General features: G+C 33.8%; 1 protein-coding gene across 1 annotated transcript in view; it reads right to left on the minus strand.

Moving 5' to 3' along the window:
* Positions 1–16,769, minus strand: part of ppp1r1c (protein phosphatase 1, regulatory (inhibitor) subunit 1C) — a 30,036-nt gene that overhangs the window by 4,269 nt on the left and 8,998 nt on the right. The window contains exons 3-4 of the mRNA XM_061986617.1: positions 5,771–5,808; positions 2,039–2,093 (exon numbers count right to left, since the gene is read on the minus strand). Of these exons, the coding sequence (XP_061842601.1) occupies positions 2,039–2,093; positions 5,771–5,808 (93 nt within the window). The remainder of the gene's footprint in view (positions 1–2,038; positions 2,094–5,770; positions 5,809–16,769) is intronic.

Below are 16,769 nucleotides of genomic sequence, written 5' to 3' on the forward strand. Positions count from 1 at the left end.
AATATGAGAAATTGTTCCCAATTTTATAAGAAAAAAATCGACACATTGTGAGAAAAAGTCTGCTTTTAGTTCATTTATTTTTTTTGGAATGTTTTGTTTGTAATTGTTTTTTAATCTTCATTATTTACTTCAAGTTATTACAGTATGTCTCTATTTTAATTTTTTTTAATTAATTTTGGCCAAAGGGGGCGCATTTCAATTTCTTCCACACTTGTTATTTCATATGTTGACTTTTAAAACCGACACACAAAAAATTCCTCCTTTTTGGGACCACCCTCATTTTGATAGATGTCACCAGCAGGGGGTGCAAATGAGACATTCTCTATTAGATGCAATGTTATTGATTTATGTCATCACTTGTTCACACCTCCTCATATGGAAGATACTTTTCCTTCTTCGTGTCTCAAGAAGGGTAGAAATACAAGAACACACACACACACACATAAACACACACACACACACACACACACACACACACACACACACACACACACACACACACACACACACACACACACACACACACACCCGCTGACTTAGAGTGGATCAATAGAAGAAAAGCTTTTAAGGTCCACACTTCCTGCCTGACTTGAGTAGTGCGCTCATATTGGTGCACTCTTTGTTTTGCTCCTTTCTGTGCACATCATCACAATATAAAAACCTTCAAACGAAAACTGCTTGCAAAATGAAGCTTGCAAGCTTGTCCCGAAGAACAAAACATAGACACATTTATTCTTGCATTGTGCATACTGTCATGTCTGTGTGACCATGTTTAGTATTAGTCATGTTTTGTTTTGTTTAGTTATTGGACTCTTTAGTTTCTGGCTTTTCACTCCCTTGTCTTATTTCCATGGATACCCATTAGTTTCACCTGTTCCACATTTGGACTCATTGTGCAGTCTTGTTTGTCACCATAGCAACCCTGTTTCACGTTTTGAGTCACGCACCTGTTTTCGTTAATCATAGTATTTAAGTTCATTGTTTTCAGTCTGTCTTCCTGGCGACATCCCGGATTCATACCCCTGTCACACCTCTGCGCACTTCATGCCCTGTCCAAGTAAGTTTTTTTCGATTCATGCCACAGTTTGCGACTTTTGTTCATGTCCTTAGTTTTTTTGCCCACGTGCAAGTCTTGGTTTCATTTGTCAAGTTTGTACTTCCGCCTTGTGCGCGCCTTTAGTTTGTTCTTTTTGTAGATATAGTGTTTAAATAAATCATGTCTTCACCTTCACGCCGTGTCTGGTCCAAATGTTCATTTGCACCACGGGAGAACAAAAACACGCCATAGTCCAAGTCCTGACACATACAACATAACATTAAAATGAGCATTACCGTATTCTCCGGACCATAGGGCGCACCGATTAAAGCAGTCATATTATGATTTGTTTCTAAATGTAAAAGACTTCCTTGTGGTCGACATAACATGTAATGTGTCCCGGGGAAAAACCGTTCGACCGGAACTCTAATAACTAAAGTTCCTTGAGTGAATAATGTAAACTCACTACACCGGTATGTTTTAGCGAGTTTACTGACAAGATATAAGTAAGAACTTTACACTACTTTATATTAGAAATGGCAACAGCGGAGGATGAATGTCACATAACAAGAAGATAGAGGAAAAAGAAGAAGCTTATCGACTTCAAAGGCGGACGCGCACAGATTTTCAGGACTTATGCAGATCCCAAATACACATCAGCAGGTACCAGAAGGTAAGAAAACTTGCTTTTGTATAATAAGGCGAAACAAAACGCCCGATACAATGTCTAATAGGTGCAATTTTGTGGTCCTTACACACACACCACAGTCATACTCGTATGTTGAAGCACAGTACGTCTGACTACTGTAGCCGTAGCCAAACCCACTTTGAAAAAAACCAAAGTAGTTAAAGATACAAACAGAACATGCATTCAAACTAAGGGAGAGAAGACCAGTGTGTTTACAAGATGCAGGGGAAAAAAACGCAGGTCATGACATCACCGACCCATAAAACTAAATTTTGGAAGGTCGTTCATGGTAAAAAAAAAATACACTCCTTTACCTTTTGTGGTGGGCGGGGCCGAAGTGCTGTGCTTCCTCTCAGCGCCATCTGAAGTCTGCCAACAGGAAACACAAATATTACGTTAACTACATAAGTGTGTGTGTGTGTGTTCATGTATTTCTAGCCTTCTTGAGACATGGAGAAGGAAAAGTATCTTCCATATGAGGAGGTGTGAACAAGTGATGACATAAATCAATAACATTGCATCTAATAGACAATGTCTCATTTGCACCCCTCAAAATGAGGGTGGTCCCAAAAAGGAGGGATTTTGTGTGTGTGTGTCAGTTTTAAAAGTGCTCCCCCTCTGGTCAACATATGAAATAACAAGTGTGTGTAAGAAATTGAAATGTGCCCTCTTTGGCCAAAATTAATTAAAAATAATAATATAGAAATGTTTATATAGACATACTGTAATAACTTGAAGTAAATAATGAAGATTAAAAAACAATTACAAACAAAACATTCAAAAAAAGAAAATTAACTAAAAGCAGTCTTTTTCTCACAATGTGTCGATTTTTTTCTTAGAAAAATAGGTAACAATATTCTTTTTGTTTCTATAATATTGCAATATTTTCTCGTAAAATTATGACTTTTTTATGATTTTTTTAAACTTTTTAACGCAAAATGGTGACGTCGCCAAATTTTTTGTTTTTTCTTATAAAATAGTGACATTTTCTGAGTAAAATTATGACTTTTGTCATAATTTGTCATCGTTTTTGTCAAAGTTATAACTTTTGTCATAGTTTTGCCAAGCAAAATTCCGATTTTTATGATGATATTGCCAAAATGTTAAAGATTTCTTATAAAACTGTTGACTTTTGTTGACTAAAATTACGACTCTTTTCATAAAATTGCCCAAATTTTCAGCTATTCTTGTAAAATTGCGACTGGTATTGAGTAAAATTCCAACTTTTATCATAATATTGCACAAATGTTCCGTTTTTATTGTAAAATTTTGACTTGCGTTGAGTAAAATGACAACTTTTATTATAACACTGCCCACATTCTAAGTTCTTCTTGTGAAATTGTGACCTTTTTCTTGTGAAATTCCAACTAATTTTTCACAAGAAGCTTTTTTATATTAGCATAGTATGTATATATTATTAATGTTGTAAATACAATCTTTATATGTCTAGAAAGGGTGGTCCTAAAGTGGTAGGCATGTCTCAAGAAGGTATCAAATGCAAGAATGTGTGTGTGTGTGTGTGTGTGTGTGTGTGTGTGTGTGTGTGTGTGTGTGTGTGTGTGTGTGTGTGTGTGTGTGTGTGTGTGTGTGTGTGTGTTTTCATGTATTTCTAGTCTTCTTGAGACATGGAGAAGGAAAAGTATCTTCCATATGAGGAGGTGTGAACAAGTGATGACATAAATCAATAACATTGCATCTAATAGACAATGTCTCATTTTCACCCCTCAAAATGAGGGTGGTCCCAAAAAGGAGGGATTTTTTTTGTGTGTGTCGGTTTTAAAAGTGCTCCCCCTCTGGTCAACATATGAAATAACAAGTGTGTGTAAGAAATTGAAATGTGCCCTCTTTGGCCAAAATTAATTAAAAATAATAATATAGAAATGTTTATATAGACATACTGTAATAACTTGAAGTAAATAATGAAGATTAAAAAACAATTACAAACAAAACATTCAAAAAAAGAAAATGAACTAAAAGCAGTCTTTTTCTCACAATGTGTCGACTTTTTTCTTAGAAAAATTGGGAACAATATTCTTTTTGTTTCTGTAATATTGAAATATTTTCTCGTAAAATTATGACTTTTTTATGATTTTTTTTAACTTTTTAACGCAAAATGGTGCCGTCGCCAATTTTTTGGTTTTTCTTGTAAAATAGTGACATTTTCTGAGTAAAATTATGACTTTTGTCATAATTTGTCATCGTTTTTGTCAAAGTTATGACTTTTGTCATAGTTTTGCCACGCAAAATTCCGACTTTTATGATGATATTGCCAAAATGTTAAAGATTTCTTAAAAAACTGTGACTTTCGTTGACTAAAGTTACGACTCTTTTCATAAAATTGCCCAAATTTTCAGCTTTTCTTGTAAAACTGCAATTCTGTTAAATTTTGACTTGCGTTGAGTAAAATTACGATTTTTATTATAATACTGCCAAAAGTCTAAGTTTTTCTTGTGAAATTGGGACCTATTTCTTGTGAAATTCCAACTCATTTTTCACAAGTTTTTTTTATAGGTCTCAAGAAGGTAACAAATACAAGAATGTGTGTGTGTGTGTGTGTGTGTGTGTGTGTGTGTGTGTGTGTGTGTGTGTGTGTGTGTTCTTGTATTTCTACCCTTCTTGAGATAAGAAGAAGTAAAAGCATCTTCCATATGAGGAGGTGTGAACAAGTGATGACATAATAATAACATTGCATCTAATAGAGAATGTCTCATTTGCACCCCCTGCTGGTGACATCTATCAAAATGAGGGTGGTCCCAAAAAGGAGTGAATTTTTGTGTGTGTTGCTTTTAAAAGTGCTCCCCCTCTGGTCAACATATGAAATAACAAGTGTGTGTAGGAAATTGAAATGCGCCCCCTTTGGCCAAAATTAATTTTTTTTAAATTAAATAGAGACATACTGTAATAACTTGAAGTAAATAATGAAGATTAAAAAACAATTACAAACAAAACATTCAAAAAAGAAAATTAACTAAAAGCAGTCTTTTTCTCACATTGTGTCGACTTTTTTCTTAGAAAAATTGGGAACAATTTCTCATATTCTTTCTGTTTCTGTAATATTGAAATATTTTCTCGTAAAATTCTGACTTTTTTATGATTTTTGTTTTACTTTTTAACGCAAATGTTTTCTTTTTTCTTGTAAAATAGTGACATTTTCTGAGTAAAATTATGACTTTTGTCATAATTTGTCATCGTTTTTGTCAAAGTTATGACTTTTGTCATAGTTTTGCCACGCAAAATTCCGACTTTTATGATGATATTGCCAAAATGTTAAAGATTTCTTATAAAACTGTGACTTTCGTTGACTAAAATTACGACTCTTTTCATAAAATTGCCAACATTTCAAACTTTTCTTGTAAAATTGCGACTGCTATTGAGTAAAATTCCAACTTTTATCATAATATTGCACAAATGTTCAGTTTTCATTGTAAAATTTTGACTCGTGTTGAGTAGAATTACGACTTTTATTATAACACTGCCCACATTCTAAGTTTTTCTTGTGAAATTGTGACCTTTTTCTTGTGAAATTCCAACTCATTTTTCACAAGAAGCTTTTTTATATTTGCATAGTATGTATATATTATTAATGTTGTAAATACACTTCTTTATATATCTAGAAAGGCTGGTCCTAAAGAGGCATTTTCTTCATTTTCAAGAAGGTAACAAATACAAGAATGTGTGTGTGTGTGTGTGTGTGTGTGTGTGTGTGTGTGTGTGTTAAGTTTAAGTCAAAGAACCAATGATTGTCACACACACACTAGGTGTGGCGAAATTATTCTCTCGCATTTGACCCATCACCCTTGTTCACCCCCTGGGAAGTGAGGGGAGCAGTGAGCAGCAGCGGTGGCCACGCCCGGGAATAATTTTTGGTGATTTAACCCCCAATTCCAAACCTTGATGCTGAGTGCCAAGCAGGGAGGTAATGGGTCCCGTTTTTATAGTCTTTGGTATGACTCGGCCGGGGTTTGAACTCACGACCTACCCATCTCAGGGTGTGTGTGTGTGTGTTTGTGTGTGTGTGTGTGTGTGTGTGTGTGTTGTGCAACAACCTGAGCACCTCCGCTGGCGTCGTACTGATCTCCAGCTTCTGTGGAAGACACAAGATGACAACACTGATCATTTGGTATTCTTCATTTGACTAACGTTGTGTTGAAATACACAACTTGTCCTCACACAGCTGGTCTACACCAAATAAAATGCTCCGATTTTCCTCTATAGGGGAACACTTCCTGAGTATGTCCAAACTGGTATTCAAGCTAGACCTAGACCTCGTAAGCCCGTAATCCCTACACAATTTCAACACAAAACTATTAGGAACTTCTAGATCAATTGGATGAAATAGAAACTAAATGCCACCGCTGCTGCTCACTGCTCCCCTCACCTCCCAGGGGGTGATCAAGAGTGATGGGTCAAATGCAGCAAATAATTTTGCCACACCTAGTGTGTGTGTGTGACAATCATTGGTGCTTTAACTTTAATGAAGCCACGCTGTTGTAACAGGTGGCTTGGCATTGTCTTGCAGAAATAAGCAGGGGCGTCCACGATAACGTTGCTTGGATGGCAACATATGTTGCTCCGAAACCTGTATGTACCTTTCAGCATTAATGGCGCCTTCACAGATGTGTAAGTTACCCATGTCTTGGGCACTAATACACCCCCATACCATCACACATGCTGCCTTTTACACTTTGCCCCTATGGTTTTTTTCCTCTTCGGTCCGGAGGACACGACGTCCACAGTTTCCAAAAAAACAATTTGAAATGTGGACTCGTCAGACCACAGAACATTTTTCCACTTTGCATCAGTCCATCTTAGATGAGCTCGGGCCCAGCGAAGCCGGCGGCGTTTCCGGGTGTTGTTGATAAATGGCTTTGGCTTTGCGTAGTAGAGTTTTAACTTGCACTTACAGATGTAGCGGCCAACTGTAGTTACTGACAGTGGTTTTCTGAAGTGTTCCTGAGCGTGTGGTGATATCCTTTACACACTGATGTCGCTTTTTGATGCAGTACCGCCTGAGGGATCCAAGGTGCGTAATATCATGGCTTACGTGCAGTGATTTCTCCAGATTGTCTGAATCTTTTGATGATATTACAGAGCGTAGATGGTGAAATCCCTAAATTCCTTGCAATAGCTGGTTGAGAAAATGTTGTTCGTAAACAATTTGCTCAGGCATTTGTTGACAAAGTGGTGACCCTCGCCCCGTCCTTGTTTGTGAACGACTGAGCATTTCACGGAAGCTGCTTTTACACCCAATCATGGCACCCACCTGTTCCCAATTAGCCTGCTCACCTGTGGGATGTTCCAAATAAGTGCTTGATGAGCATTCCTCAATTTTTATCAGTCTTTTTTGCCACTTGTGCCAGCTGTTGGAATAATTGCTCAACTTCCAGAGGAACTCTCTTTGAAGTGTTAAACTCTCTCTCTCTGAAGTATTTCACAAACTCTCTTCCAACTGTTTGGTGACCGAGGTCAACGCTGTTTACGACCCGCTGCCCTCTTGAAGTCACTGTGGTCAGGAGACGGGAGGGGTTATCCATTTGTCCTCCAGCTGGATCCAGGAAGAGCCCAAGCCCGAGAAATCCTCTTCTTGGACTTCAAAGCGACCGAAAAACAATGACTGTTTTACATACATTCCTGCTGTGACACGTGTTGGTGCGTGAACATTGAACATCTGAATAAATGAGGAGACGAAAACCTTCTTCGTCAGAGCGTGGTGCAGGACTGTACAGAGAGTGCAGTGGCCATGTCTCTCCTCAATATTGAGTCCAAATTGAATTCTGTCTCTGTTTGATTCCTTGCCTTTTGTCTTGTTTAATAGATGTCCTGTGTTTGAACGTGACACCAGCTTTTTTGAAACATGTCCTAATGAGCTAATATTTGCAAAAAAAATAACAACGTTTTCCAGTTCGAACGTCGAGTATCTTGTCTTTGCAGTCTATTCAATTGAATATAAGTCGAAAAGGATTTGTTGTATTCTCTTTTTATTTACCATTTACACAACGTGACGACTTTTTTCTATTTCAATGAATTGTAAATACAAAAGGAAGGAGGGGATGTTTTCAGCATTCTGGAAACATATTGCATAGTCCGTGTAGGGAGTGGTGTTGTAAATAGAACACTTGATGGAAGCTCCTAAGAAGCCGACCGAGCTGAGTTGACTAAATGGAACATTTCCATTAGTGCTACAGTCAGTTATTGTTGTACACACACACGCACACACACACACACACACACACACACACACACACACACACACACACACACACACACACACGCACACACTTAAACATGGACGTAGACGCAGGTCATTTTCTGCATTGGCAACATGGCCTTAGTGGGAACAAAACACCTTTAGAATGTGAGCAGGACCTGAGAGGACCTAAAAGGTGTGGAAGAAGTGCAGGTGAGAATTGGGAGGAATGTCAAACCATAATGGAACTTTTATTAGATTAGGAGTTATGTCAGTGTGAGGACCCAACTGATGGATGCTGATCCCATGTGTGTGTGTGTGTGTGTGTGTGTGTGTGTGTGTGTGTGTGTGTGTGTGTGTGTTCTTGTATTTCTAGCCTTCTTGAGACATGAAGAAGGAAAAGTATCTTCTATATGAGGAGGTGTGAACAAGTGATGACATAAATCAATAACATTGCATCTAATAGAGAATGTCTCATTTTGCACCCCCTGCTGGTGACATCTATCAACATGAGGGTGGTCAACATATGAAATAACAAGTGTGTGTAAAAATTGAAATGCGCCCCTTTAGGCCAAAATTAATTTTAAAAAAATAAAATAGAGACATACTGTAATAACTTGAAGGAAATAATGAAGATTAAAAAACAATTACAAACAAAACATTCCAAAAAAATAAATGAACTAAAAGCAGACTTTTTCTCACAATGTGTCGACTTTTTTCTTGTAAAATTGGGAGCAATTTCTCATATTCTTTCTGTTTCTGTAATATTGCATTATTTTCTCGTAAAATTATGACTTTTTTAATGTAAAATTATTACTTTTTAATGCAAAAATGAATTAGTCATCTAAAATTCTGACTTTTATCATAATATTGCCAATTTTTTTTGTTGTTCTTATAAAATAGTGAACTTTTTTGAGTAAAATTATGACTTTTATCATAATTTTGCCAAGTCAAATTCCGATTATTATTATAACATTGCCAACATTTTAACATTTTCTTGTAAAATTGTGACTTTTGTCGAGTAAAATTTACGACTCTTTTCATAAAATTGCCAACATTTTAAGCTTTTCTTGTAAAATTGTGACTGCTATTGAGTAAAATTCCAACTTTTATCATAATATTGCACAAATGTTCAGTTTTTCTTGTAAAATTTTGACTTGCGTTGAGTAAAATGACGACTTTTATTATAATACTGCCAGAAGTCTAAGTTTTCTTGTGAATATGTGACCTTTTTCTTGTGAAATTCTAACTCATTTTTCACAACAAGCTTTTTTATATTTACATAGTATGTATATATTATTAATGTTGTAAATACACATCTTTATATATCTAGAAAGGCTGGTCCTAAAGAGGGATGTGTTTTTCTCAGGTCTCAAGAAGGTAACAAATACAAGAATGTATGTGTGTGTGTGTGCATGTGTATGTGTGTGTGTGTGTGTGTGTGTGTGTGTGTGTGTGTGTGTTCTTGTATTCCTATCCTTCTTGAGACATGGAGAAGGAAAAGTATCTTCCATATGAGGAGGTGTGAACAAGTGATGACATAAATCAATAACATTGCATCTAATAGAGAATGTCTCATTTGCACCCCCTGCTGGTGACATCTATCAACATGAGGGTGGTCCCAAAAAGGAGGGATTTTTTGTGTGTCGCTTTTAAAAGTCAACATATGAAATAACAAGTGTGTGTAAGAAATGTAAATGTGCCCCCTTTGGCTAAAATTAATTTAAAAAAAAAAAAATAGACACATACTGTAATAACTTGAAGTAAATAATGAAGATTAAAAAACAATTACAAACAAAACATTCCAAAAAAATAAATGAACTAAAAGCAGTCTTTTTCTCACAATGTGTCGATTTTTTTCTTATAAAATTGGGAACAATTTCTCATATTCTTTCTGTTTCTGTAATATTGCAATATTTTCTCGTAAAACTATTACTTTTTTATGTAAAATTATTACTTTTTAATGCAAAAATAAATTAGTCATATAAAATTCTGACTTTTATCACAATATTGCCATTTTTTTTTGTTCTTGTAAAATAGTGAACTTTTTTGAGTAAAATTATGACTTTTGTCATACTTTTCCAAGTAAAATTCTGATTATTATTATAATATTGCCAACATTTTAACATTTTCTTGTAAAATTGTGACTTTCGTCGAGTAAAATTACGACTCTTTTCATAAAATTGCCAACATTTCAGCTTGTCTTGTAAAATTGCGACTGGTATTGAGTAAAATTCCAACTTTTATCATAATATTGCACAAATGTTCAGTTTTTCAACTTTTATTATAATACTGCCAAAATTCTAAGTTTTTCTTATGAAATTGTGACCTTTTTCTTGTGAAATTCCAACTCATTTTTCACAACAAGTTGTTTTTATATTTGCATAGTATGTATATATTATTAATGTTGTAAATACACTTCTTTATATATCTAGAAAGGGTGCTCCTAAAGTGGTAAGCATTTTTTGGAGGTCTCAAAAAGGTAACAAATACTAGAATGTGTGTGTGTGTGTGTGTGTGTGTGTGTGTTCTTGTATTCCTATCCTTCTTGAGACATGGAGAAGGAAAAGTATCTTCCATATGAGGAGGTGTGAACAAGTGATGACATAAATCAATAACATTGCATCTAATAGAGAATGTCTCATTTGCACCCCCTGCTGGTGACATCTATCAACATGAGGGTGGTCCCAAAAAGGAGGGATTTGTTTTTTCAAATTGACTCTGTGTCGCTTTTAAAAGTGCTCCCCCTCTGGTCAACATATGAAATAACAAGTGTGTGTAGGAAATTGAAATGCGCCCCCTTTGGCCAAAATTAATTTAAAAAAATAAATAATAGAGACATACTGTAATAACTTGAAGTAAATAATGAAGATTAAAAAACAATTACAAACAAAACATTCAAAAAAAAAAAAAAAAAGGAACTAAAAGCAGTCTTTTTCTCACAATGTGTCGATTTTTTTCTTGTAAAATTGGGAGCAATTTCTCATATTTTTTCTGTTTCTGTATTGTATGTATATTGCAATATTTTCTCGTAAAACTATAACTTTTTTATGTAAAATTATTACTTTTTAATGCAAAAATAAATTAGTCATATAAAATTCTGACTTTTATCACAATGTTGCCTATTTTTTTTTGTTGTTCTTGAAAAATAGTGACATTTTTTGAGTAAAATGATGACTTTTGTCATAATTCTGCCAAGCAAAATTCCGATTATTATTATAACATTGCGAACATTTTAACATTTTCTTGTAAAATTGTGACTTTTGTCGAGTAAAATTTCGACTCTTTTCAAAAAATTGCCAAAATTTCAAGCTTTTCTTGTAAAATTGCGACTGTTATTGAGTAAAATTCCAACTTTTATCATAATATTGCACAAATGTTCAGTTTTTCTTGTTAAATTTTGACTTGCGTTGAGTAAAATGACAACTTTTATTATAATACTGCCAGAAGTCTAAGTTTTTCTTGTGAATATGTGACCTTTTTCTTGTGAAATTCTAACTCATTTTTCACAACAAGCTTTTTTATATTTGCATAGTATGTATATATTATTAATGTTGTAAATACACTTCTTTATATATCTAGAAAGGGTGGTCCTAAAGAGGTAGGCATTTTTTGGAGGTCTCAAAAAGGTAACAAATACAAGAATGTGTGTGTGTGTGTGTGTGTGTGTGTGTGTGTGTGTTCTTGTATTTCTAGCCTTCTTGAGACATGAAGAAGGAAAAGTATCTTCCATATGAGGAGGTGTGAACAAGTGATGACATAAATCAATAACATTGCATCTAATAGAGAATGTCTCATTTTGCACCCCCTGCTGGTGACATCTATCAACATGAGGGTGGTCCCAAAAAGGAGGGATTTTTCAAATTGACTGTGTGTCGCTTTTAAAAGTGCTCCCCCTCTGGTCAACATATGAAATAACAAGTGTGTGTAGGAAATTGAAATGCGCACCCTTTGGCCAAAATTAATTAAAAAAAAAAATTAAATAGAGACATACTGTAATAACTTGAAGTAAATAATGAAGATTAAAAAACAATTACAGACAAAACATTCCAAAAAAATAAATGAACTAAAAGCAGACTTTTTCTCACATTGTGTCGACTTTTTTCTTATAAAATTGGGAACACTTTCTCATATTCTTTCTGTTTCTGTAATATTGCAATATTTTCTCGTAAAATTATGACTTTTTTATGTAAAATGTTTATATAAATTTGTCATATAAAATTCTGACTTTTATCACAATATTGCCAATTATTTTTGCTGTTCTTGTAAAATAGTGAACTTTTTTGCCAAGTCAAATTCCGATTATTATTATAACATTGCCAACATTTTAACAATTTTCTTATAAAATTGTGACTTTTGTCGAGTAAAATTACGACTCTTTTCATAAAATTGCCAACATTTCAAGCTTTTCTTGTAAAATTGTGACTGCTATTGAGTAAAATTCCAACTTTTATCATAATATTGCACAAATGTTCAGTTGTTCTTGTTAAATTTTGACTTGCGTTGAGTAATATGACGACTTTTATTATAACACTGCCAAAAGTCTATGTTTTTCTTGTGAAATTGTGACCTTTTTCTTGTGAAATTCCAACTCATTTTTCACAAGTTTTTTATAGGTCTCAAGAAGGTAACAAATACAAGAATGTGTGTGTGTGTGTGTGTGTGTGTGTGTGTGTGTGTGTGTTCTTGTATTTCTACCCTTCTTGAGATAAGAAGAAGGAAAAGTATCTTCCATATGAGGAGGTGTGAACAAGTGATGACATAAATCAATAACATTGCATCTAATAGAGAATGTCTCATTTTGCACCCCCTGCTGGTGACATCTATCAACATGAGGGTGGTCCCAAAAAGGAGGCATTTTTCAAATTGACTGTGTGTCGCTTTTAAAAGTGCTCCCCCTCTGGTCAACATATGAAATAACAAGTGTGTGTAGGAAATTGAAATGCGCACCCTTTGGCCAAAATTAATTAAAAATAATAATAAAATAGAGACATACTGTAATAACTTGAAGCAAATAATGAAGATTAAAAAACAATTACAAACAAAACATTCCAAAAAAAATAAATGAACTAAAAGCAGTCTTTTTCTCACAATGTGTCGATTTTTTTCTTGTAAAATTGGGAACAATTTCTGTAATATTGCAGTATTTTCTCGTAAAACTATTACTTCTTCATGTAAAATTATTACTTTTTAATGCAAAAATAAATTAGTCATATAAAATTCTGACGTTTATCACAATATTGCCATTTTTTTTTGTTCTTGTAAAATAGTGAACTTTTTTGAGTAAAATTATGACTCTTGTCAAAAGTAAAATTCCGATTATTATTATAACATTGCCAACATTTTAACATTTTCTTGTAAAATTGTGACTTTTGTCGAGTAAAATTTACGACTCTTTTCATAAAATTGCCAACATTTCAAGCTTTTCTTGTAAAATTGTGACTGCTATTGAGTAAAATTCCAACTTTTATCATAATATTTTCTTGCGTTGAGTAATATGACGACTTTTATTATAATATTGCCAGAAGTCTAAGTTTTTCTTGTGAATATGTGACCTTTTTCTTGTGAAATTCTAACTCATTTTTCACAACAAGCTTTTTTATATTTACATAGTATGTATATATTATTAATGTTGTAAATACAAATATTTATATATCTAGAAAGGCTGGTCCTAAAGAGGGAGGTGTTTTTCTTAGGTCTCAAGAAGGTAACAAATACAAGAATGTATATGTGTGTGTGTGTGTGTGTGTGTGTGTGTGTGTGTGTGTGTGTGTGTGTGTGTGTGTGTGTGTGTGTGTGTGTGTGTGTGTGTGTGTGTGCATATGTGTGTGTGTTCTTGTATTTCTAGCCTTCTTGAGACATGAAGAAGGAAAAGTATCTTCCATATGAGGAGGTGTGAACAAGTGATGACATAAATCAATAACATTGCATCTAATAGAGAATGTCTCATTTTGCACCCCCTGCTGGTGACATCTATCAACATGAGGGTGGTCCCAAAAAGGAGGGATTTTTTTTCAAATTGACTGTGTGTCGCTTTTAAAAGTGCTCCCCCTCTGGTCAACATATGAAATAACAAGTGTGTGTAGGAAATTGAAATGCGCCCCCTTTGGCCAAAATTAATTTAAAAAATAAATATGTGTATAGAGACATACTGTAATAACTTGAAGTATATAATGAAGATTAAAAAACAATTACAAACAAAACATTCCAAAAAAAAAAAAGGAACTAAAAGCAGTCTTTTTCTCACAATGTGTCGATTTTTTTCTTATAAAATTGTCATGTCTGTGTAATCATGTTTTGTTTTAAGTCATGTTTTGTTTAGTTATAGGACTCTTTAGTTTCTGTCTTTTCACTCCCTTGTCTTGTTTCCATGATTACCCATTAGTTTCACCTGTTCCACGTTTGGACTCATTGTGCACTCTTGATTGTCACCATAGCAACCCATTAGTTTTCACCTGTCACGTCACGCACCTGTTTCACGTCTTGAGTCACGCACCTGTTTTCGTTAATCATGTCTGTAGTATTTAAGTTCATTGTTTTCAGTTTGTCTTTCTGACGACCTCACCACATTTATGCTCTGTCCATGCCTGATACTTCTTTCCATGTCCATTCTTCATGCAACTATTTTTGTCCAAGCCAAGTAAGTTTATGTTCCATGTTTATAGTCTTTTTGGTTTCATAGTTTGTTCTCCGCCATTGTGCGTGTTTTTCGTTTGTACTTTTTTGCTATAGTCTTTTGGTTTCATAGTTTATTCTCCGCCAAAGTGCGCGCTTTTCGTTTATTCTTTGTTTGATGAATAAATCATGTACCTTAATTCCCGTCTCGCCCGAGCCAACTTTCCGTTGCATCCCGGAAAAGCTAACACCCCGGACCAAGTCATGACAAAAATTGGGAGCAATTTCTCATATTCTTTCTGTTTCTGTAATATTGCAATATTTTCTCGTAAAACTATTACTTCTTCATGTAAAATTATTACTTTTTAATGCAAAAATAAATTAGTCATATAAAATTCTGACGTTTATCACAATATTGCCAATTTTTGTTGTTGTTCTTGAAAAATAGTGAACTTTTTTGAGTAAAATGATGACTTTTGTCATAATTCTGCCAAGCAAAATTCCGATTATTATTATAATATTGCCAACATTTTAACATTTTCTTGTAAAATTGTGACTTTTGTCGAGTAAAATTTACGACTCTTTTCATAAAATTGCCAACATTTCAAATTTTTCTTGTAAAATTGCGACTGGAATTGAGTAAAATTCCAACTTTTATCATAATATTGCACAAATGTTCAGTTTTTCTTGTAAAATTTTGACTTGCGTTGAGTAATATGACGACTTTTATTATAATACTGCCAGAAGTCTAAGTTTTTCTTGTGAATATGTGACCTTTTTCTTGTGAAATTCCAACTCATTTTTCACAACAAGCTTTTTTATATTTGCATAGTATGTATATATTATTAATGTTGTAAATACACTTCTTTATATATCTAGAAAGGCTGGTCCTAAAGAGGGATGTGTTTTTCTCACGTCTCAAGTAGGTATCAAATACAAGAATGTGTGTGTGTGTGTGTGTGTGTGTGTGTGTGTGTGTGTGTGTGTGTGTGTGTGTGTGTGTGTGTGTTCTTGTATTCCTACCCTTCTTGAGACATGAAGAAGGAAAAGTATCTTCCATATGAGGAGGTGTGAACAAGTGATGACATAAATCAATAACATTGCATCTAATAGAGAATGTCTCATTTGCACCCCCTGCTGGTGACATCTATCAACATGAGGGTGGTCCCAAAAAGGAGGGATTTTTTTGTGTCGCTTTTAAAAGTGAATCCCCTCTGGTCAACATATGAAATAACAAGTGTGTGTAGGAAATTGAAATGTGCACCCTTTGGCCAAAATTAATTAAAAAAAAAAAATTAAATAGAGACATACTGTAATAACTTGAAGTAAATAATGAAGATTAAAAAACAATTACAAACAAAATATTCCAAAAAAATAAATGAACTAAAAGCAGTCTTTTTCTCACAATGTGTCGATTTTTTTCTTATAGAATTGGGAGCAATTTCTCATATTCTTTCTGTTTCCATAATATTGCAATATTTTCTCGTAAAATTATAACTTTTTTTATGTAAAATTATTACTTTTTAATGCAAAAATGAATTAGTCATATAAAATTCTGACTTTTATCACAATATTGCCAATTTTTTTTGTTGTTCTTATAAAATAGTGAACTTTTTTGAGTAAAATTATGACTTTTGTCATACTTTTCCAAGTAAAATTCTGATTATTATTATAATATTGCCAACATTTTAACATTTTCTAGTAAAATTGTGACTTTTGTCGAGTAAAATTACGACTCTTTTCATAAAATTGCCAACATTTCAAACTTTTCTTGTAAAATTGCGACTGGTATTGAGTAAAATTCCAACTTTTATCATAATATTGCACAAATGTTCAGTTTTTCGACTTTTATTATAATACTGTCAAAATTCTAAGTTTTTCTTGTGAAATTGTGACCTTTTTCTTGTGAAATTCCAACTCATTTTTCACAACAAGTTTTTTTATATTTGCATAGTATGTATATATTATTAATGTTGTAAATACACTTCTTTATATATCTAGAAAGGGTGGTCCTAAAGAGGTAGGCATTTTTTGGAGGTCTCAAAAAGGTAACAAATACAAGAATGTGTATGTATGTGTGTGTGTTGTCATATAAAATTCTGACTGTTTTTTACAATATTGCCAATTTTTTTTGTTGCTCTTGTAAAATAGTGAACATTTTTGAGTAAAATGATGACTTTTGTCATAATTCTGCCAAGTAAAATTCCGATTATTATTATAACATTGCCAACATTTTAACATTT

Source organism: Nerophis lumbriciformis, linkage group LG02 (genome assembly GCF_033978685.3).
Source record: "Nerophis lumbriciformis linkage group LG02, RoL_Nlum_v2.1, whole genome shotgun sequence".
Taxonomy (NCBI): Eukaryota; Metazoa; Chordata; class Actinopteri; order Syngnathiformes; family Syngnathidae; genus Nerophis; species Nerophis lumbriciformis.